This window comes from Dama dama, chromosome 28 (assembly GCF_033118175.1).
Source record: "Dama dama isolate Ldn47 chromosome 28, ASM3311817v1, whole genome shotgun sequence".
In the NCBI taxonomy this organism is placed as follows: domain Eukaryota; kingdom Metazoa; phylum Chordata; class Mammalia; order Artiodactyla; family Cervidae; genus Dama; species Dama dama.
Window position 1 is genome coordinate 31,477,713 of NC_083708.1, and position 23,116 is coordinate 31,500,828.

The window sequence follows — 23,116 nt, forward strand, 5'->3', positions numbered from 1 at the left end:
TTACTCACCTTTGCTAATGCAGACAATATGACTGCATCAATATGTCTATATTGTATACAGAATAAAGAAGATGTAGACAGTATGTATATGAATAGGTATAGCTGTTTTCCAGTGAAATTTTACTTACAAAAATAAATGGAGACCTAGATTTGACCTGCTGGCTGTAGTTTGACACCACCTGTAGTTGACAACACCTATTCTAGGACTTATCTATTAATACTTTTTATAATACCTGCATCCCCTTTGTCTTCCCTTGGGAGCTTTAAATAATATCCTTTGACTGTACTTCATTACCCATGTGATAACCCCTGAGCATGTTCTACTTTCCCTTTTCTCCCTTCTCTTTACTGTTAAAAAATGGTTATATTCTTTATACTTTGTAGGGATAAATAACACTTGTATAGATATACTCTTCTACTTTTATGCCTTTGTTTTTTTCTTAGACCTAAAATTAAATATATTGAAGACTCACCATCAGTCCTTTTGCCAGAGTAGCACCATCATCTCTTGGTTGAATGAAGCTCTCCTCAAACAGATTCCTTGGGAGGAGTTCCTGAGTTCTGTACTGACTTTGTGCATATTTAAAACTATTTTTTATAGGTTTTATATTTGAAAAACAACATGACTGGTTATAAAGATGTAGCCTTACACTTTCTTTCCTATAGTCTTGCTTTGCATGTTGTATTGACAGGTCGAGTGCCATTCTGATGTCCTTTACTTTGTAGGCAATTGAAGGCCCAGAAGGATTTTTTGTCATTATGGTTTAAGCACAATACTTTTACTAGGCTATGTCTCAGTTGATTATTCTTGGTCATTTTTTTTTAGATGTTGGTGAGCTCTTTGAAATGTAAAAGGATTCATTTCTTTTTGGAAATTTTTCTTGAATTATAGTTTCACATATTCTATACTTTGTTTTGTTTTTTATTTTTCAGAAATCCTAATTACGTGTGTTAGGTCTTTTTTGCCTAGATTCTATAGCAACCAATATTTTTCTTAGACTTTTTAGCTCTTTTGTATTTCACTTTTATTGCCTTGGCATTTTAATTCCTCCCCTTAGCACCCTTTTTTATACTTTCATTCCTGTCTGTCCTCTCTCTGGCACCCTAGATTTAAATGTTCATTTCTAAAATTACTGTCTCCCTCTCTTCACCCATTTTCTGCCCTGAGTCATCTCTGGATATTCATCTTCCTCTTTTTTATATTTTTCTGTTCTGAGTTTTTGATTTCTGATTTGGAATGATTTTTCATATGTACAAATGTTTGTTTAGGAATGTTCAAGTGAGGATATTAAATACAGATTTCTTCTGTTCCGTGGATTTTTTAAGGGAATGGTGGGATGGGGTTTTATCAACTAAGGTATTTTGATTCTTGTGGTAGTCTTACATAAATATTACATCTTATATAAATATTACTCCAATTCATTTTAAAATGTCTTATCTTTTCCTGAATCAGTAGTAGTAGTTATTCTGCTAAGGTGGTAGTCGGCGGTTTGGATGGTGTACTGGTTTTTAGTTCAGAGTAATCTCAGCTCAGTCCATTTGACTTAATAGAGTTTTTTCCCAAGGTTTAAGAGGGGGCGATGTGTGTAGGTTGGTGTGTCTTTTGATTTTGTTTCTCACTTGTGTTGTAGGATCTTTAATATCTACGGCTTGTCTCCTTCAAGACTCCAAGGGACTCCTGTCCCTTACAAGTCACCTCCATCTACTCCAGGCCTGCCTCCTCTGGTCCCAGGAACTTTCAGGGTCTTCTGTCTATTCCCTAGGAGTCCCTGCTTTGATGAGGTCTGAAACCCTGTTCCCAGTATTTCCCCGCTCTGTGGGGGCTCCCTTTTTGTGAGGATGGTTTTTGTCTGTGTTCCTCCATCATGAGGAACCCACTGCCCTCTCCCCCTTTTCATTCAGTCTCCACTGATCTTCCTATTCCAGTATGGGCTCTCGATGAGCTTTGCTGGTTTCTAATGTCCGTTTACATGGAGGTTGAAGTTTGTAGTATTCTCTCCCTTAGCTCGCTTTCAGGGTTTTTGGTTTTCTGTGTCTCTTAACTGCTGCTCTTATTTATCTATAAAGTCTACTTCCTCTATCTTTGATTTGTTTATGCGTTTGTGCATTTTTTAGGCTTTTCCACCTCTCTTTAGTAGTTCGGCTCTCCCTCTTGTGTCCATTTCAAACAAACCTCAAGAGAGGCTTAGGTAGACATTATCATCCCTATTAGAAGCTTGGTGCAAAACCAGCTCAGAGGCCTCTGGCCAGTTTATTGCTAGTTAAGCAATTTATTGTTTGACTACTGTTGGGTCAGTATCTGGTCCAGCCAGTTGTCCATGTATGGCCGTTTCTGTAGAAGGGGTGGTGGAGTTATGTGCTTGGTGGGCATTCCAGTGCTTAGCCTGTCCAGGCTAATGAGGACAAAAGAATCACTTAAGAAATATACCAAAGAACAAGTCATGCATCGGTTGTAAGTACTAGTAGATTTGTTGGTGCTGGGAAACAATAGCTTAGACAGGCAGCCAGAGTAGCCTGGTGAATCAATCTGAATAGATTGTCGTTCAGCTGTTCAGTTGTGTCCATCTCTTTGTGACCCCATGGACTATAGCATGCCCAGTTTCCCTGTCTTTCACCATCTTCCAGAGTTTGCTCAAACACATGTCCATTGAGTCACTGATGCCATTCAACCATCTCATCTGCTGTCATCCACTTCTCCTCCTGCCTTTAATCTTTCCTAGCATCAGTCTTTTTCAGTGAGTCGGCTCTTCACATCAGGTGCCCCAAATGTTGGAGCTTCAGCTTCAGCATCAGTCCTTCCAATGAATATTCAGGACTGAATCCCTTTAGGATTGACTGGTTTGATTTCCTTGCTGTCCAAGGGATTCTCAAGAGTGTTCTCCAATATCACAGTTCAAAAGCATCAATTCTTAGGCACTCAGCCTTCTTTATGGTCCAGCTCTCACATCTGTACATGACTACTGGAAAGACCATAGTTTTGACTATATGGACCAAAGTTTATTTTGGCAAAGTAATGTCTCTGCTTTTTAATACACTGTCTAGGTTTGTCATAGCTTTTCTTCCAAGGAGCAAGCATCTTTTAATTTCATGGCTGCAGTCGCCGTCCACAGTGATTATGGAGCCCAAGAAAATAGTCTGTCACTGTTTCCATTGTTTCCGTCTATTTGCCATGAAGTGATGGGACCAGATGCCATGATCTTAGTTTTTTGAATGCTGAGTTTTAAGTGAGCTTTTTTACTCTCCTGTTTCACCTTCATCAAGAACTCTCTAGTTCCTCTTTGTTTTCTACCATAAAGCTGGTGTCATCTGCATATCTGAGGTTACTGATATTTCTCCTGGCAATCTTGATTCCAGTCCTGATTTGTACTTCGTCCAGCCTGGCATTTCACATGATATATTCTGTAAATAAGTTAAATAAGCAGGGTGACAATATATAACCTTGACGTATTCCTTTCCCAGTTTTGAACAAGTCTGTCATTCCATGTCTGGTTCAAACTGTTGCTCTTGACCTGCATACTAGTCTCTCAGGAGGCAGGTAAGGTGGTCTGATATTCTCATCTCTTTCAGAATTTTTCAGTTTGTTGTGATCCCCAGAGTCAAAGGTTTTAGTGTAGTCAGTGAAGCAGAAGTAGATGTTTTTCTGGAATTCTCTTGTTTTTTTCTGTGATTCAGTGGATGTTGGCAATTTGGTCTCTGGTTCCTCTGCCTTTTCTAAATCCAGCTTATACATCTGGAAGTTCTCGGTTCATGTACTGTTTAAGCCTAGCCTGAAGGATTTTGAGTGTTGCCTTGCTAGCATGTAAAATGAGTGCAATTGTGCGGTAGTTTGAATATTCTTTGGCATTGCCCTTCTTTGGGATTGGAATAAAAACTGACTTTTTCAAGTCCTGTGACCACTGTTGAGTTTTCCAAATTTGCTGGCATATTAAGTTCAGCACTTTCACAGCTTCATCTTTTAGGATTTGAAATAACTCAGCTGGAATTCTATCATCTCTACTAGCTTTGTTCATAGTGATGCTTCCTAAGGCCCATTTGGCTTTGCACTCCAGGATGTCTGGCTCTAGGTGAGTGATCACACCATCGTGGTTATCCAGGTTATCTTTTTTGTATAGATCTAAATAGGAGGTGGCTCTTTATGAGAAAAGTCTTGAACTCAGAGGATTTCAAAGAGATGGACAAAAAGAATGGCAGGGTTTTAAAAGACATTACTTAGTCACAAGTACCTAGTCAGTTGTAACTCTTGGTCAAACTCTGTATTTTGTAGAAGTTCTTACAATTTCTCCCCAGATCATGCTGCTGCTGCTAAGTCACTTCAGTCATGGCCAACTCTGTGCGACCCCATAGACAGCAGCCCACCAGGCTCCCCCTGTCCCTGGGATTCTCCAGGCAAGAACACGGGAGTGGGTTGCCATTTCCTTCTCCAATGCATGAAAGTGAAAAGTGACAGTGAAGTCACTCAGTCATGTCCAACTCTTAGCGACCCCATAATCTGTAGCCTACCAGGGATTCCCTGCAGCTCCTCCATCCATGGGATTCTCCAGGCAAGAGTACTGGAGTGGGGTGCCATTGCCTTCTCTGCCCCAGATCATAGTTACCACCAATTATGTGATCTTTCTTCCTGCATTCAAGTTGTCCTTGTAGGTTTTTTTTTTTTTCAATTTTTATTTTGACATCGCTGTAACAGCTGTTACTATCACCCAACAGAAAAGTGTAAGAATGTGCCACATGTTGGCTTCGCTCTTGGGCTGGTAGTTAAGTGTACCCTCAGTCACCACTGTCCATCCGTCATCTCCTTGGTGGTAGGAACAAAGGAAAACACTCTTCAAGTTCCATCTTAGCGTGTGTGTTCATTTTTCATAGCACTGACTCTGGGTCACTCAATGACTTATGAAAAAGTCGGATCACCCTCCAACAGTAGCTCATCTAATTTTTTGGCCTGAAGTTTTCAGAGCCTTAAGTTCACTCTCCCTCATTAGAAGCCCATTAATCCTCCTGATGGAATGTATACAGTTAATTGCCAAATGTGGACCTTTTCAGAAAATCTCTCTAGAGACATAAAGCATGTCAAGTTGTTCATCAGTAAGCAGGTAAGATGAGATAAGTATGAAAAGGAAGTACTTAATCATGTATTCAACTAAAATAAAATAAGAATACTCTGAATTTTCTCTTGAAACACCTTACTACTCTTCCCTCTCCAGCTCAAAGACTTTTCATCCTCTGGTTTTTGTCCCCTAGTGTAGGAGTCCTCACTGAGCCATCATCATCCAAATTTTGGGTCCCATTCTCTGGGCCCAAAGATGTTCTTTGAGATATTTGATATTTTGCTACATCCTTTTTGGGACCTCGGATGGATCTGCTTTTGTTTTTTCTCTGTCGTCTCTCTCACATATCAAGTGACTAAAGTCTGATTGACTTGTGAAGAAATTTCTATTTGAATTTTAATCTCTCTTAAGGGTATTAATGTGAACCTCAGAATCAGAATGTCTAGCTGGCTGCCAAGGCTGCAGGGAATCAGAAATGTGTGTGTGTGTGTGTGTGACTTTATATACACTGCACAGAGGTGAAGAGTTCTAAAAAATAAGAATCACATTCTTAATTGTTTCATGTAACTGTGCCAATTCTACAAATTGTTTTTTGAGTTGAGGTTGAAGTTTCTCCATGTGGTGGGCAGATACCTGCAGAGGTGTATCATAAGCCGTTCACGCACTATTCATATGTACAAGGGGCTGGGAGAGAACCAGTCAGTGTGATTTTTCAGTATAAAAGCTTGTTGCTGCTGCTGCTAAGTCACTTCAGTCGTGTCCGACTCTGTGCAACCCCATAGACGGCAGCCCACCAGGCTCCCCCGTCCCTGGGATTCTCCAGGCAAGAACACTGGAGTGGGTTGCCATTTCCTTCTCCAATGCATGAAAGTGAAAGTGAAGTTGCTCTGTTGTGTCGGACTCTTCGTGACCCCATGGACTGCAGCCCACCAGGCTCCTCCGTCCATGGGATTTTCCAGGCAAGAGTACTGGAGTGGGGTGCCATTGCCTTCTCCAATAAAAGCTTGTTAGAGGCAGTCAGAGTAGGAAAAAAAAAATGCTGACGCCCTCAGGATGTCTACTAAGGATGTAACTTACAGTGTCAGTAACCAAAATATCAGTCTTATTGAATCCATATGTGGTTGAAAAGACCAGTAGTTTTATTGTGCTCTGCTTACGTTACTTAAATCTGAAAACGTTAAAGTTGGGGAGTTTAACATCTTACATTTTGTCCTGGCCACGAAGTGGAAGAGGAGGCCACGAAGAAAAGGATGCAGTATGAGATAAAAGGGGTGTCAGTTCTGTACTTTACCTTGTGAAACGGTGCCAGTCAGTCTCTGCGCCTGCAAATGGCAGTACAGTGCCACACGGCTGTGTGAAGTCATTTGAGAGTGCTTTATATGGCGATGATCTGTAAGTCTGTAGAATGCTAAACGAAATAATTATTTGAGAAAGATAATGTTTCATATATTTTCCAGGTTCTTTTCAATCTTAACTAGGATAGCATCTCCTCAAGGGCAGAGTATCTGATTCTTAAATAATAGAAGGTGCCCTCACTATTGGCTGAGGACACATTTTAGGAAAAAATTTGACATTGCCATTATATATTTGCAGCTACTAGATTATACTCACATACCTGGGTAGAAGTACAGTCTCAAATTTAAAAACAAGATGACAGTTTATTGTTCTGCTCAGTAAGCATGTCTTGAATGCTCAGAAGCGTTATGGTCTCTGATTGCTACTAATACCAGGAAAAGGAAAAGCCAAGGCTTTTGTTCTCAAGATGCTCACAGCCTTGCAGCAAGACAGACAAGTAACCATTTATTGTACACTGTGATTCTAACAGTCGTAGAAGAGCCAAGGCATCAGTCCGCACTGAGCTAATTTTCAGTCTTCTAGCCCATGCCTGTCCTCAGTCAGAGTCTCAGAGGTGGGACCTGGGAATCTGTATTATTAACACCCACCTGCATTCTCACTGACTAGCCAGGCTTGGGAACCAGATCTCCAGGGTAAGACTGTTCTACATCTGTCTTTTGTGAAATTAATTAGCATAATGCCCTCAAGGTTCATCCATACTGTATTATGTGGCAAGATTTCCTTTGGACTAAAGTGAAGTGAAAGTCGCTCAGTTGTGTCTGGCTCTTTGCGACCCCATGGACTATACAGTTCATGGGATTCTCCAGGCCAGAATACTGGAGTGGGTAGCCTTTCCCTTCTCCAGGGCATCTTCCTAACCCAGGGATTGAACCCAGGTTTCCCCCATTGTAGGCGGATTCTTTACCAGCTGAGGCCCAAGGGAAGCCCTTGATTTCCTTTATTTTAGGCTAAATAATATTTCATTGTATGAGTGTGTGTATTCTTCATCCATTTATTCACCCATGGACACTTGTATTGCTCCCTCCTCTTGGCTATTATGAATAGCATGCTGCAAACATTGGAGGGTCTCCGTACCACTTTTATTCAACTTGATAAAAAGGCCGTGTAAGCTGAGGGCTTCACCCTTCATCTGGGTCACATTTTACAGCTGAGACAGTTGACTGGGCCTTTGTTGTTCAGAGCCTGTTTCAGTCTTCCCCTTTACTCTCTGAGGTCTAGAGGCAGTTGTTTTCTCCAGCCCTGCAAAGCCTCAGGTTTCTGAGCTATCTACGCTTTCATCACTCCTCTGTCCCATGCTCATGTCTTTCCTGCAGTGTTTCGCCAGAGGGGGTGTTTCTTGCTTTAGTCACAGTGTGATGTGGGTGGAAGGTGGGGTGCTCTGCTCCGTGTAGTCCCTCAGGTGGCTGTCTGACTCCAGGGCCTTTTATCCTCACCTGTTCCAGCAGAGGGAGGAAAGCTGGGAAGACTGCCCAGGAAGGTTCTTAGGAGCCTGACCTGGAAGTAGAAATGTTCTCTCCCCACCCCACCGGCGGGACTTGTGTTTAGAGCTCTTTGCTGCTCTGCTGTGCTGTGTTTAGTTGTGACTCTTTGTGACCCCGTGGACTGGAGCTCACCATGCTCCTCTGTCCATGGGGATTCTCCAGGCAAGAGTACTGGAATGGGTTGCCATGCCCTCCTCCAGGAGGTCTTCCCAACCCAGGGATTGAACCCAGGTCTCCCGCATTGCAGGCAGATTCTTTACCAACTGAGCTACCAGGGAAGCCCTGCGTAACTGTAAAGGAAGATGGAAATTTAATCTTGCCCTGCCCCCAGGGAGAAGGGAAAACCATGTTTGCACACAGAGCAGCCATTGCCACCAGCCGGAGCTAAATTTGGAAGTGCCAGCCTGTAGGTAGTGATTAAAGCCGTCAGCAAAGATGGGGATCACCCATCCAGATGTGATGAGACTGTTAAGACCGCCACAAAACAAGGGTGCTTTCTGGAGGGCCTGCCAGGGTAAAAATCACTTATGTAATTTATGTAGGAAAGTTTAAGCATGTGGATTAAACAATGGAGAAGCAGGTTTTTCAGAAACTGGAATGTTGTCACTCTTTGAAGTTAGTGCAGAAAAAAAAAGTCTTTAGTGTGATTATTTTATATCTGGTGAAGCCTGTGAGTATAAAATGACTCTGAATTTGAGAAATACTGATCTAAATAAAGATTTTTTATTTATCCCTTATTCACTGAGCATTTAAATTTGTGACAGGTAGCATGAGCACTATAACAGTAAGTCACAGGCCCTCAAGGGGAATCAAATTAAGTAGGAAAGACATAAGGCAAGGAAATGCATACCTAAAACCTCAGGCCCAATCTTTAAGACCACGGGAAGCACTTAAAACATTTCACCATCAGGGTAACAGTCTGGAGGTACAGGAGTGTTGGTTTTGGAGTGAAGCTGACCTGGGTTTGAATCGCAGTTCTGCTGCTCTGCTCGTAACCTTAACTGTCGTTATTACCATCTGGAACCATCTAGTTTCCTTATTTCCAAGTTGCTGATAGTATCTACCTTTCAGGTGGCTGTGAAGATCAGGGGTAACATGTGTACATAAAGCCTGGCTCAGTGCTTGGTATTACATGTGTGATAGTTGTCCTCTTGTTATTAGGAGGGTGGAGCTCACACTGGGTTGGTGAAGTGGCCCTGACCTCACACTCATTCATGAGTTCCTTGTTCAGTCGTGTGCAGTGAGCTGCTGCTGCGTACATGGTACTTAGGATGAGGCCGTGTGAGCACCTTGGTTCTCTAAAGCCCTGTTCAGGTGATAATGTGGGTCATGCTTGTATCACAGGTTTGCAGCTGCCGGCTTACATACTGTCTTCCCCTCTTTCATGTGACCGAGGCCACTCTGTCCCCACCTTCCTCTTTGCTGCTGGTCACAGCCTGACTTACTGTCCCACACCATCGCCTCTTCCCCTGCCTCCTGCTCTCCCTTCATTGCTCGAATCTCCACAAGCTGCCCCCTCCCCCCCAGGAAGACTGTTCTTCCTTAGCTCTCTTCCCAAAGCTGCAGCTTTGCATTTTTTCCCAGTTACCTCAGAATAACTCACCACCTTCCCTCTGTCTCTGCGTGTCCATTGTCCTCCTCTCTTTGCAGACACGAACGCTGGTGACTGCCACCAGCATCCGCTGCACATGTCCTGTCTGGTGGGCGCCGTGGTGCGCCTCCCTGTCCTCCAGCGGTTCGATGTGAAGTCATCGAAGGCGGGGACCAGCTATGTACCTTTCTCAATTTTCAGTACAGTCCTTTGCCCACAGGAAATGACTTGTAAGTAGCTCTTGAGCAGAGAGAGGAAGAACAACCAATTTTATCTCTCAGAAAATCATCTTTAAACAATTATTTCATAAACAGTTTTGTATTGTGTTGAAGTATTGAAGCAATATTCATTTTTTTCTGATAAGTGCAAATAGCCTCTTTGGTATGAGATTAAATGTGCTTTTTGTGGGATTAGTTAGGAACCATTTATTACATTGGTTTTATGGCAAATTGATTCTGAGTTCTAAACAGCTGCCTTTACAAAGTCATTTTGGTATGTGAATAAGACGTGGACTCTGTGTTCAGAATTTTTCCTTGTCAGTGATTTTTTTAAAAGAGGATTTATTTTTCAGTGAAAGTACCTTGTTTGTTGTTCTCTTCTGTGTCTGCTTGTGCCACTTACCACAAATACAGATTCTCAGACTTTTTCAGTCCTCGGGCATGAGGTCACTGCTGACACCAACTGGAAATAGATCAAGGATTAACACATGTAGCACATGTTTACCGAAGTCCCAGGGCTATGCGCTATGGCTGAAAACCACCATCACTAGAGAGCAGACAGCTTTTACAGAGAAGGAATTCCATACTTGTTACTGTCAGTGAATGTGCCGTATTATTTTGAGGACGTGCCCATCATAAACAAGTTTAGAAACAACATCTGAGTTATGTCATCTCCATATCTGTCCCGCCACTGCCCTGCCGAGGACTTGTGTGCCTCTTCCTCGGCCACTGCCCTCGTCTCCCCAACGTGTCCCATCTGTGGTCCTTCCCCGTCTAACCAGCCCACCATGCCCTGACCTTTTCAGCCTTCCCTTCACTGTTGCTCCTCAAAAACACCATACTAATCAACCTTCAGTTTTCCTGATTTCTTCTTTTTCTATCCCTCCTCCCCTCCGTCCCTTGCTCCTTCCTTTCCTTTCCCTTCTGCCTGTTTCTTTCACTTTTAGAAGAACCAAAACAAGTAAGTGAACTCAGGGAACAAGTCCATGTGTCACAAAAGGCCTTGCTCAGAAACTTAATAATATTTCTCTGAGTGTCTCTTCCATCCACATAGATGAATACATACCATCTTTATTTCCCCTGGGAAGTTTATGCTTCTAGAACTTACTGTATTCTGCCATGTCTCACCATTATAGCAAATGGATTGCAAGCTCCTTAAGAGCAGTATCCATGTATGGTTTAACTTCGTATACCTCTTAGAGGGGTCTGCTCAGAGTCAGGGCATAAGAAATGTGTATTGAGCACTTGCTTCTCTTCAAGATAGGCTAGTATAAATATGTCCTTCATTTGAACTTGGTGTTTGTATCATTCCACATTCTCTTTGACATGATCATCTCTAGATTTTTAAGGTTCGGGAACAGCCCCTTTCTGTTAATAAGTTTAATATTGTTTTTCATTTGAATCTCAACAGTCAGTGAACTATGCCTTCTCTTTTGGTAGCCTCGTGTGCAAACTGAACACAAGGACCACCGTCCTCGCAGCAACTAACCCCAAAGGCCAGTACGATGCCCATGAGTCTGTGTCAGTGAACATCGCCCTTAGCAGCCCACTCTTAAGTCGATTCGACCTGATCCTGGTTCTGCTTGATACCAAGAATGAAGACTGGGATCGTATCATTTCCTCTTTTATCTTAGAAAACAAAGGTATGTGGAAACGATCAAATCATTCAAATTGACAGAGTAGACATAAATGAAATTTTCCTTGAGGAAAATCAAATAAATACCCAAGGTCCCACACCCAAGAGTCTATAGAGAGATGCTTAGACCAAAAGCAGTGAGCCTAGTTAGCGAGCCTAGAACAATGCGCAGAATGAAAAGGGTCTTCGTTTGCTTGCCATAGGTCCTTTGTGGTGAAAAGGGGCAACTTTATGTATAATTACCACATGGTTCACCTCCTATACACAAAGAAAACTGGACTGAATTTATGAAACAGAATTCTAAATGTGGAGCTTTTGTCAAAAAATTAGGCTTATCAAGTACTAGTTATTACTGTATATGGCAGAACAATTATTCTGAATAATTTAAACCCCTGTAGGAAGCTTACCTTTATTAAGCTTAGAGCCTAAGACTGTTTATTATAGAACTATATGCAGAGACAGGTCTAGATTTCAGTGGCCAGAAAATCGGAAGGTTATCCTTTTAAAAATGAGTACAAGAACTTTATCAAAACCTTCAATATGAGATATTTGCCTGTTTTTAGAAATTACTGACCCAATACCTGATATATACAGGTTACCCAAACAAATCAGAGAAGCTCTGGAGCATGGAAAAGATGAAATCCTACTTCTGCCTCATTAGGAAACTACAGCCCACACTGTCTGATGAGGGTAATCAAGTTCTGCTCCGGTACTATCAGATGCAAAGGCAGAGTGACTCCCGGAACGCTGCCCGAACCACCATCCGCCTGCTGGAGAGCTTGATACGACTAGCAGAAGGTTAATTTCACTCAACAAATACTTTTATTGGGTGCCCAGTGTGAGCTAGGGCTTTCCTGGTGGCTTCGACTGTAAAGAATCCACCTGCAATGCAGAAAGCCTGGGTTCGATTCCTGGGTTGGGAAAATCCCCTGGAGAAGGGAATGACAACTCATTCCAGTATTCTTGCCTGGAGAAATCCATGGACAGAGGAGCCTGGCAGGCTACAGTCTATGGAGTCACAACGAGTCCGACACGACTAAAAGACTAAACACACAGTGTGAGCAAGGCTTGGGACTTGCACCATGACTTCAGAGATGAGTAAGGATGATCTCTGAGATGCTTGCTCCCAACTGGTTAAAAAATAAAAGCTTGAAGCTACGAAACCTACACAGATTATAGATGTTGAGTGGAATGTAGTGGTGTTAAGGAAAAGGAATCTTTGTGACATCTCATAACTTCCTGTAACTTGAGACCTCATTCATTTACAAAGTCTTATTTACTGTATGTTTTCTTTCTCAATGGCCTCTATTTGAATATACCTTTGTTGGGAACTGTTTTCTGTATAGCATCCTGGGTTATTTCTCAGCAGTTGCCACTCACAGCCACCACTAACACAGTAACGTTGAATTAACAATGCCGTCCTCTGTCCCATCCCTAACGTATGAGACTTGCGTGCATGCTTGCAGCTCATGTGCATCCCCAGACTTTTTTTCCCTTAATACTGGCTTTTACATTTAACACTTACTTAAATAATCCTAAAATTTTTTTTTCACATGAATTAACTGTATGATATGATATATGCTTAACTAAAAAGTTCCATAAAACAAAACTGCTTCACTTTGTCAAGGATTTATAATTAATATTAAGGCAAGAAATACCTAAGATTCAGACTTGCAAGTTTGGTAGTTTTTGAAAAGCTGACAGATAAAGAGATGTACCAGAGATGAGAAATGAATTTTAGTTTTGTTTAGATTATAATAGATTAGAGAGTAACAGTTAAAAGTTACTAAACATCAAGTATATGCTTATATAGCCCCTTTCTTTGCTGGAGCCCAGAGTACTTTTTCATGTGAATACACAGAATTGTCATGGGCTGTGCAGAAGAATTAGGCCCCCTATTAGAGAAAGAACCTTAAAGCTACTTGAACTTAGACATCTGTGCTTATTCTAGTAAAATGTATTTGTTATTAGAAACACATTAATAATATACAGTTTTGGAGTAGGGAGCACCAAGGAGAGTATTACATTTGTCACCTCAGGTATTCATAAAAATAATTTCCTCATCATTTCAAATGCACCTTCCATAGCTCATGCTCGCCTGATGTTCCGTGATAGAGTGACTCTGGAAGATGCTATCACAGTGGTGTCAGTAATGGAGTCCTCCATGCAGGTAAGCATATCTTGTACCTAATATTTGAACCCTAATTGCAAGCACTGTTGAAAAAAGACAGTTTATAACATATCTGGAGTTATAAAAATGGCCATATTTTAGACCTATTCATTCCTGGAAATTTATCCAAAGGGAACCATTTAAAAGAAGCGAAAAAAATTGTCATGGAAACAGTCTGCACTGTTTTACCCACTGGTGTAAAGTAGTGGGTCTTAATCCTTTTTCTCCTCAACACACCTGAGATGCTCATGGTTCCACTCAAGACAGCGTGGCTCCCCAGAGCAGTGCGTGCCGCTGGGCAGTGGGGAAGAGGACTCCTGAGAGTTGAATCAGGCTCCCAGGTGGTTCTGATGGCCGTGATGGGGGCGTAGGGGGTGGTCTTACCGCCTGGGGTCAGTGGTCCCCGGCGTGCACTTCTGTGTGCAGGCCTGGTGACTCTGCTGGTGTCTCCCGTGTTCTCGCCCTGTCAGGGAGGTGCGCTGCTAGGAGGTGTGAACGCACTCCACACTTCCTTTCCTGAAAACCCTCTGGGGCAGTACCAGAGGCAGTGTGAACTTATTCTGGAAAAGCTGGAGCTGCCCAACCTCTTGAGTGAAGAACTGAGAAGACTCGAAAGGTGAGAAAAGAAAACCAAGAAAGGCATGTAATGGAACATGCTTGTTTGGCATTTAGTGGAACGAAAGAAGTGTAAAGTAAGTGGAAAATCTGTGTAGGAGATTGCAGTTACTTGGTGCTACATAATCTACTCCATCAAAGCTCAGTGGCTTATTAAAAAAACCCACCATACCCTTTTTAGTGCTTACTTTCTGGGAGTCAGATTCAGGAGCGTTCAGTGGGGATGTTTATTTCTGTTTCACATGGTGCCAGCTGGGGTCACTCATACGCCTGCATTTAGCTGGGAGCTCAGCTGGGATTGGAACTTCGAAGGGAGCTTCCATCACATATGTGGTGCCTTTGCTGGGGCGACTTACTTGGCCAGGAGCTGTCTCTACCGTAAGGTAGTAGGAATTCTGAGATGGTAGCTTAGGACGCAAGTCACTGAGCTAAAGTGGAAGCCGCTAGCCTCTCATGGGCTGGGCCAGAGTGGACATGGCATCACTTCTACCATATTTTACAGGTCAGAGCAAGTCACAGGGTCAGCCCATGTGCAAGGTGAAGGGACATGGACACCACCTCTTGATGGGAGAAGTGGTGTAGACATATGGAAAGGAGGGGACTGATGGCAGCCTCTGGGGGGACCACCTTCCACAGCTGTGTTCCCTTGGCTGGCTGGTTTAGTGAGCCTTATGGAGAACATGGACTGGTCCTTTACTGTGCATAATCAATTGGGTCCTGATTATATGAGAAGGACCAAGGTATGCCACCTACAGTTTACACCCAATATAACGCACAGTTTCCATTGAGAAACCTTGGTGAATGGGCTGTATCCTGTTTGCTACCACCGCTTTTTTCCTCTTCTCTTTCTTTGGCTCAGTGTAAGAGGTAGTGCTGTCAGAGAGGTGGCTGGGACTGCTGTTGAGGAGGAGGAAATTGGCCGCCAGGAGAGTGGCTCTCTCATCCTAGGCCAGGCCCAGACACAAAGTGTTTTATAAGCTGGGCTGGAGCATGTGTCACAGGAGAGGACATGTGCAAGGGTATTTGCATGAAGAATCTTCATGTTTATTAATATTTTAATTCACTTCTTATTGTCTGAAGCTTTCCTCCAAACATAATAAATATTTGATCTTTAGTCTTTATATGGCAGCTTCCCTAGTAGCTTAGAAGGTAAAGAATTTGCCTACAATGCAGGAGACCTGGATTCAACCCCTGGGTCAGGAAGATCCCCTAGAGAAGGGAATGGCAACCCACTCCAGTATTCTTGCCTGGAGAATTCAGCAGGCTGAGAACTAAGTGACTAAGAACACACACAGTCTTTATATGACCCAGGTGGAAGAAAATCGCAGGTAGAGACGGAGGCACAAGCTGCTTTCAGGCCAGCCCTGTGCCAGAATGCCGGGACGGTTCTGGAAGTGGAGAGAAGAGTACAGCAACGGCTTGACCCGAAAAAGGCCCTTCTGGTCTGTTAGCAGCTGCTCTGACCCTCCCTCAGCATCACGATTTCCTTCCCTACTACACTCCCAAATCTGTGACTTAAAAATTTACAATTTAACAGCCAGACTGAAAAAATTCCTCCGTAAGAATGACATTTTATGTTAAAGAGGTAAATCTGTTTTTCATCCTACAGGGGAACAACGCAGGAATGACAGGAGCAGTGTTTCAAAACCCTCTTTTCTAGTGACTTGTTACTGTGGACATGTGGGAAGGAACATGTCACACGCATCACCTCGAGAATTTTTGCCTGAACTTTTACACTTGAAAGAAAGAGCCGCTTGGTCATGTCCGATTCTTTGCAACCCGCCAGGCACCTCTGTCCCTGGGATTCTCCAGGCAAGAATACTGGAATGGGTTGCCATGCCCTCCTCCAGGGGATCTTCCCAAGCCAGGGATGGAACCCGGGTCTCCCGTATTGCAGGCAGATTCTTTATCATCTGAGCCCTGCTTGCTCCCTAAATACGTGAGCTTCTATTACAGAGCTAGACTTTGAGTCTGTGCCTGTGTTGAGGGAGTGAAGGATGGCAAGTGTGTCCATCAGGCCTCTTCCTGCTGGTGCATGTGGGTTAATCGTTGACCTGAGCATGTTAGCAGTGTTGATCTCAAAGCTGGGCGCTGGGAAATAGAGAGCATGTGAGAGCCTAGTGGCTACACAGGGAGAATTTGGGGTGCACATCTGGATGATTAGCTGGTGAAGCAAAACCTTGAGAATTCTTTTCCTGGCATTTCTCTCCTATTTTGCTCACTCCCTTCATCCAGCAGTGTTCTTGTTCTATTTATAAAACCCCAGCACAGCTTTCTGGGGAAAAGTGGGAGACGGTTTTGTCCTGCTGATACCCGGTAAACTTGCACTTTGTCTAAAATCAGCCTCTTTATCTTCTGGTCTCCTGGCCTTTTCATGATCCAGAGCGTAGTGTTAAGATCAGTACTCTTCCTTTGGTTCTTTTATGGGTTGAGGTAGCCGATCCTTTTCAGTCCTGTCCTGGGCTTGGCTTTCCATTTGGAGAGGGTTCTCACATTTTGAGTGAGCAGAAACTCATTTGAGTACCCCAGACTGACACACGTCAGATTCAGGAAAGGAAGGACTGTGAGTCTCAGAGCAGTGTTGTATGATAGAAAAAGGGCAATTGGACTTATCAGATTCAAGATGACCCTCCTGGAGGGAAGGAAGGAAAACACAGAAAGAGTAAGTGATGGTATGAAAGATAGGATTCTGCCTTAAAAAAAATGTTTTTTTTCCCTTCTGATATTTCTTTGTAATGCAAGAGTTCCTGAACTGGTCCTCACAGCAGCAAAACCAGGTGCCCCACAAAGGGGGGCATCTCCTGTGCCTCCGGCTTTGTAGGCAGATTCTTTACCCCTGAGCCACTGGGGAAGCCCCTCCACTAGTGACAGCCAGCCTCAAACGGCAGCTGTCCTACCCATCTCAAAATAGAGTGTGAAGGTGTCTTTTAGGTGGTATAGTAAAGTGTAGAGTTTAAATAGCAGTACCTTTAAAATTCCCATAAATTATTCAAGTTGTGGAGTGTTAACAGTTATGAGTATCCCTGACCTCAATTTGATACTGAAAGTATACTAGAGAGTAGTAATTGTGAAAGCTATTTGGGTTTGTTTTTGTTTTTGTCTTTTTTGGTCTGACTGTGATTACAGTGAATTCAGATTTTCTGTATTGTTGTTCCCAAGTCTACTATGAGTGACTGTAGCCCAAATTTTAAAAGTAAATTTTTAGTGTTGTTTTCCTGGTTGTAATCAATAATACATTCTTTAAAAAAAAAAAAAAAGTCATTATTTATCTATTTATTTGGCTGTGCCAGGTCTTCGTTGCGGCACATAGGATTTTTAGTTCCTTGCCGCATATTAGATCTAGTTCCCTGACCAAGGATTGAACCCAGCTCCCCTGCTTTGGGAGCACAGAGTCTTAGCCACTGGACCACCAGGGAAGTTCCAATATACATTCTTTATAAAGTATTTTGAAAGTAACAATAATGAATTAATAAGGGGAAAAAAATCACACATAATGTTATTTCCCAGAGAGAGCTATCATTAATGTGTTAATGTATTTAAATCCATTTAATTTTGATATCTTCTGTTCCTTTTTCTATGATAACACATGATTTTCAGAAAAATTTACTTATCAGCTTTTTGGTGTAGTTTCTTTTCGGATTTAGTGCCTGGAAGCAGAGACATATTGCTCCTTATACTGAAAAGGCATTTTTAGGTTGTTAGGAAGGGCTTTCTAAGGGACATCTTTTTGAAAAGCTGCTGTAATCCCTGTTAGAAATCGGTCCTCTGGCAATATTTCAGTTTCTAATATGCCCAAGATTTAAAACGAATGTCACAAGGTTAACTCCGTCATTCTCGGTAGGTCAATAGGTTTCAACTCTGTATCAGTCTGATGGAGAGTGGCTGCCCAGAACAGATGCTGAAACGTGCTGGGCTTGGCAGGAAAGAGGTCATGGCTGCCTGGGGGAGGCCTGCCACAAGGGTGACTGCTGGACGGGGCAGGGAGTGCCAAGCACAGAGGAATCATAGTCTTTTTACTCTTGAGGAGGGTCATTTTTTAGATGCACTAAAATTCAGTACCTCATTTAATTAAAGAGGTTTGAGGAGGTCATAATCTTTGGTTCTTTCCCTTTGGTCTTTCCCTTTGGTTCGGCTCTGCAGACTGGCTGTGAAATAGCTCGAGCCACTTCTCTTGGTCAGTAGTCAGCTACTGTTCAGGTAGCCACCAGGCTGTCTTGTAGGTGAACATTTAACACTGGAGAAAAGACTGACCTTCCAACAATCTGATGAATGAAACAGACTTCCAGAGAGATCTGAAAATATAGACAAACCTGCTCTTTCATTTTCTTTATTTTACTATAGTTTTAGGTTAAATTAGTATGATTATCAGAGCACTTGTATTCTATCCTGATGAAAAAGGATAATTTCCTCCTGCTGCTCTAAGAGATGGTATGTGGTATTGGCCTGGAATTATGCTGGACTTAAACCCTTTAGATGGCATCTCAGAGAATAAAGAAAGGAAAAGATTAAAGCAATACATGTTTTCCTTATATGCTGCAGGTTACAGAATCGGAGTGTGGATCAATCCCAGCCGCAGGCTGTGGAAACAGAGATGACTCCAGGGTCCCTGGGAGGTGACACGCAGAAAGAAGCAAACTTCAGAACATCGACGCAGCAGGAAGTAAACTGTAGCGCCCATCAGTTCTCTGTTGGAGGCAATCTTGGGGGAAGCCCACTTCTCGGTCCCCCTTCCCATCTGGGGCCTAAAAGACCAACAAGTAGGAATCATTCAGAGGAGCACAGAAATAGCCAGGATGACAGTTTGGATTGGTTTGACTCTGTGGCAGCTCATCCGATTGAACCTAAAAACACTGCTCCCATGTCTCCTAGTCCCAAAACAAGTAAGGGGTTGAAAATCTGCAACAACAGATCTCAGGGTAAGGAGGAAAGGGAGGCAGGCCAAAGGAGCAAATTGGAGACTGAACCACCTCCAGCAGCAGGAGAGACAGAAGCTCCATTGAGGCCAGACAGCCGTGAGGATGAAAGGGCAAGAAAGGCCGCCACGGTTTCTGAAGCAGCCGTGTGTGCTGATGAGCCCGACTTGGTGCTGACTCATCATGTCCCCAGGAAACTGCACAAGCTGCACAGGGCGCGGGCCCGGGAGTTGTGCAGGAATCCCGCCAGGCCGCCCTCGCAGCCCACAAGCCCTTCTCATCCTCAGCCCACTCCTATCCAGAGCCCAGAGAGAGCGCTGGAAACTCCCAAAAGGAAGAGGCAGAAGTCACGCGCTCAGGCGCAAGAGCCCCACCATGAAAGTGCTGAGAGTCTGGGTGCCCCTGTGGCCAAACTGGCAAAATTCACTTTCAAACAGAAGTCAAAACTGACCCATTCCCCTGAGGACCATGGTGTTGTGTCTCCTGGCACCAGTAAACCAGTAGTTCAGAGTCCTGAAACCCCCCAGCGCAGGGCAAAAGGAGGAGCAGCTCTGCCTGGGAAGGGTCCAGAAAAGCCGGCCTCCCCCTCCAGAATTAGAAGCTCGGCTCAGCCTCAGGATGAGACAGGGCGGGTGTCACAGCAGCCACCCTACAAAGACAGACCAGGAGAGAAGAGAGAACGCACCCCTGCAAAGGGCACTGTCCACCCTGAGTTAGAGCTTGGTAGTGACATGGGGCATTTCCGTCTTGCTAGTGAAAGAGTCAGAAAGGAAGAGGTTTCGTGCAGTAATAAAAGCAGCAAGGTTCATGCTTGCACGTTAGCCAGATTGGCAAACTTCTCCTTTACTTCCCCCTCTGAATCCAAATCAGAATCCCCTCCTCCTCCTGAAAGTAAGAACCCGGGTGAGGGCGGCCCCAGCTGTGGGGCCACAGCCACAGCGCTTGGCAGGAAGAGGAAAACTTTTCAGCTGGACACATCCACCGAGAAACTAAGTCTTTCCAAAACATCTCTCTTCACTTTACCAGAACTAGATGATGAACCACTGGATTTTGATTGGGATGAGGAAATGAGAAAAAAGCCGTAATCGTGAAAAGGTTTCTGGTCAAGTTTCACCCTCCCCCACCAAAGCCAGCGCCTCCAGGATGTCAGTGTGGCATTTATAGATGTGGACACCATGCTGAATGCCACCCCCTGCCCCTGCCATCAGGTTTTGTAAATTCAGGTTTATCCTCATGACGTGAAAAACTGTACAGTTATTGTAGTCATGGTGATACCAGCACATGAATTGTATTAATTAACAACTGTGCCTTGATTTTGCAAACATTGTACTTGTATTCCTAAAATGTTTGTTTATTTTGTTTGGGTTTGATTTTTTTTTTTAAGGGAGTGGGTTTTCCTGAGACCCCTTCTTTCATTCACTCAGGAACAAATGCCACAAAGATAATGCTCATAAAGCTAACAAGTCCGATGAACTCTTTTTCTGTTTTTTTTTTTGTTGTTGTTTTTCACCCAAGATGTGCTGAGTATGGTTAAGTATTTATTATGATTTGCCAGAATCATGTGATTTTTCTGAATTTTTTTGATGTTTATTCTCATGTGTCATATTAAATATTATTAAAGCTCTTGTTTCTCCAAGAGGCCTTCTCACAATTCCATGGTAGACTTAAAGATCTGGCAGCTGGTCAAAGAGACACTTTCTTGGGATATTGACCTGAGTTTTCCTTTCTCTCTTGAACCAAGAATTTACACTTCAGATTCTTTTTTATGTCTTGGGGACTTACCTTCAACACAATTTAAATCCTGTGGTTGGAAGAAGAGGGTGTATGTTAATCTCAGTCATATATCATGGCACCCATCCAAGTGGTTAATATGGAAACGTGATTCCTACTAAGTTATGATTCATTTGTCTTTAAACCCAAGCAATGACTGTTTTGTAGGAACAGACAACTCAAGCTTTGTCTTTCTTAAATGCTTTTAGAATAACTTCTTCCTTTAGATTCTAGCAAGGATTCCATAATTACAAGCTTTCTGTCCTGGAGTTTGAATTTGGAAAATGATCATAGATTGTTTCATTGTCTGAGGGACTTTCGGCATGAGGAATACTGAAAGCTATATGTACTTAGTTTAATGATCATTTCATTGAATTCATACAGAAAAAAATTTAAGAATCTCAATTTTTCTTGAGCATTTAAATATTAATTCCAAAATGGACTAATTAAATTTTTTGAAAGACTTTAAATAATGACTACAAATTTAGTATGGGTGAGTCTTTTGAGATCATCAGACAACTTAAGCAGCTGACAAAAGACATACCTAAGCAGTGATTATAAAAGTTGTTATTGCACATTCACTTAAACCTATCCTAAAACATCAAGACTATGGTTTAGGTAATTTCTTATTTCTGTACTCTTACTGACTTCCTAGTGTAGTATGATTCTTAATGTGATATCTTCCTCATCTCTCAGTATTAGTACTTTTTTGGGCTTTAGCATTCTTATTAGAACTAAAGGAAAAGGAAAGGATCTGGGTTGTTAAGTGGTTGATTCTTAGCCAGGACATGGTCTGATTGTGAAAACAGGGCAATTCAAACCCAAGCCATAATGATGAGCTGACGTGTTTTTTTCTTGGTAAGCTTTTAAGTCCCTTTCTTATAAATTTTTGTCTTTGAGACTTGGTATCTCTTGCAGTAATGATGTATTAAGCTGGACATGATTGATAGTACCTAACCTATTGACCTGCCATTAGGGTATTTTGATCTGTTCTGTTTTTGTCATTTAATGTGGTTGTATCCTAGAGCTTTCATTTCTATCTTGATTCTAGAGCACTTAGTTTCATATAGTTAACTTGTCTCTTCAGGACACACTCATTCTTATTTTAAAATGCAGTTTTGAATTGTCTGTCTTCCTTAGTTACTGTATATGACCATCTATGCCATCTTCTGCCTGATTATTATCTGTACTCACCATATATCCTCTTATTTGTGATAATAAATCCAGCCTACTTCTTTTTAGTACCTTCTTCTGCTGGGGACATTTGGTCAAGTTACAAGTTCCATTGTTTATTCTTCAGTGCTTACACAGAAAGTAGTAACTATATATGTAAATATTACAAACAGACATTATTATTAGAAAAAATAAACTACTCAATATGAATGCTCCCCTACTTATTAAAAAATTAACTGTCACAGCTGACTTTTGTGTTTTGACCTTCACAAGGTGATCAATGGGAAGTCTCTGTATGTTGACCCTGAGGTCCTTTTAGGACTCTGACTTTCCTAAAAGCATCTATGCTATTTGAAAAGAACAGCATGTTCCAGACCCACGTTAGTTCTTTTCCTACCTCAGCTCATAGAATCCGCTGCCCCAAGGCATTATTCCTTAGAGACCAGGGATATTAAATGCCGAACCCAGGGCTTCAGGGATGCATGGGGGAGTCAGTACTACCACTGCTCTGGGGTCCTTTAGTTTCAGAGCTGAAAATGTTTAGTGTCCTGAGGCCATGTTTTGTGCTGCTGTGTCCTGCTTCTTTTATACTGTGTGATTTCACGACAACTATGGTATTTTTTTCTTGTATGGTATTTAACGTGTGTACCAAGGAAAAACATAGGTGTCTCTGGGGAAATATGTAGTCTCAAAAATCATATTTGTAGTCAATAAAGGAAATAAAGGAAAGTGTAAAAATAACCTTTAATTCTGATCAATATGTCAGGCTATATTTTTTTTCCAGGCCAGTGGACTCTTTAGAAAGATTTTTAATAATATAAAATTATTTAAACACAATAAAAGCTGTACCTAACAAGACTAACCCAGAATCTTAATTCTATCATAACTATATAAAAGGAATGAGTTTTCTGACATATTAAAGATGCACTTTTCAGTGTATATGTTGTATTCTAAGATTTACAATAGGGACTTCATTATTATAATTTTTAGCATTTCTTAGAAATACAGACAAACAAGCATATTATTCTGGTATCTTTAACTCTTCGGCTTAATTCAATGAAACATTACAGTTTTTTTGAAGGTATAGCAAACTTTAATAATAGAAATGTACTCTTGATTGTCAAATGTCAATTCTGACAAACCTACGTATTC

The 23,116-nt window shown here is 42.3% G+C and overlaps 1 protein-coding gene across 7 annotated transcripts in view; it reads left to right on the plus strand.

The window, feature by feature from the left end:
* The window catches only part of MCM9 (minichromosome maintenance 9 homologous recombination repair factor), a 104,665-nt gene that overhangs the window by 59,732 nt on the left and 21,817 nt on the right, over nt 1-23,116 (plus strand). For 3 of the 7 annotated variants that reach the window (XM_061131692.1, XM_061131693.1, XM_061131691.1), the window contains 5 exons: nt 11,128-11,330; nt 11,918-12,121; nt 13,411-13,493; nt 13,964-14,109; nt 18,648-22,705. In XM_061131692.1, coding sequence (XP_060987675.1) covers nt 11,128-11,330; nt 11,918-12,121; nt 13,411-13,493; nt 13,964-14,109; nt 18,648-20,106 — 2,095 coding nt within the window. In that variant the 3' untranslated portion in view covers nt 20,107-22,705. Of the gene's footprint in view, nt 1-11,127; nt 11,331-11,917; nt 12,122-13,410; nt 13,494-13,963; nt 14,110-15,717; nt 15,895-18,647; nt 22,706-23,116 lie in introns of those variants that run through there. The other 4 variants (XR_009690951.1, XR_009690950.1, XR_009690952.1 and 1 more) reach the window with 2 other exon arrangements.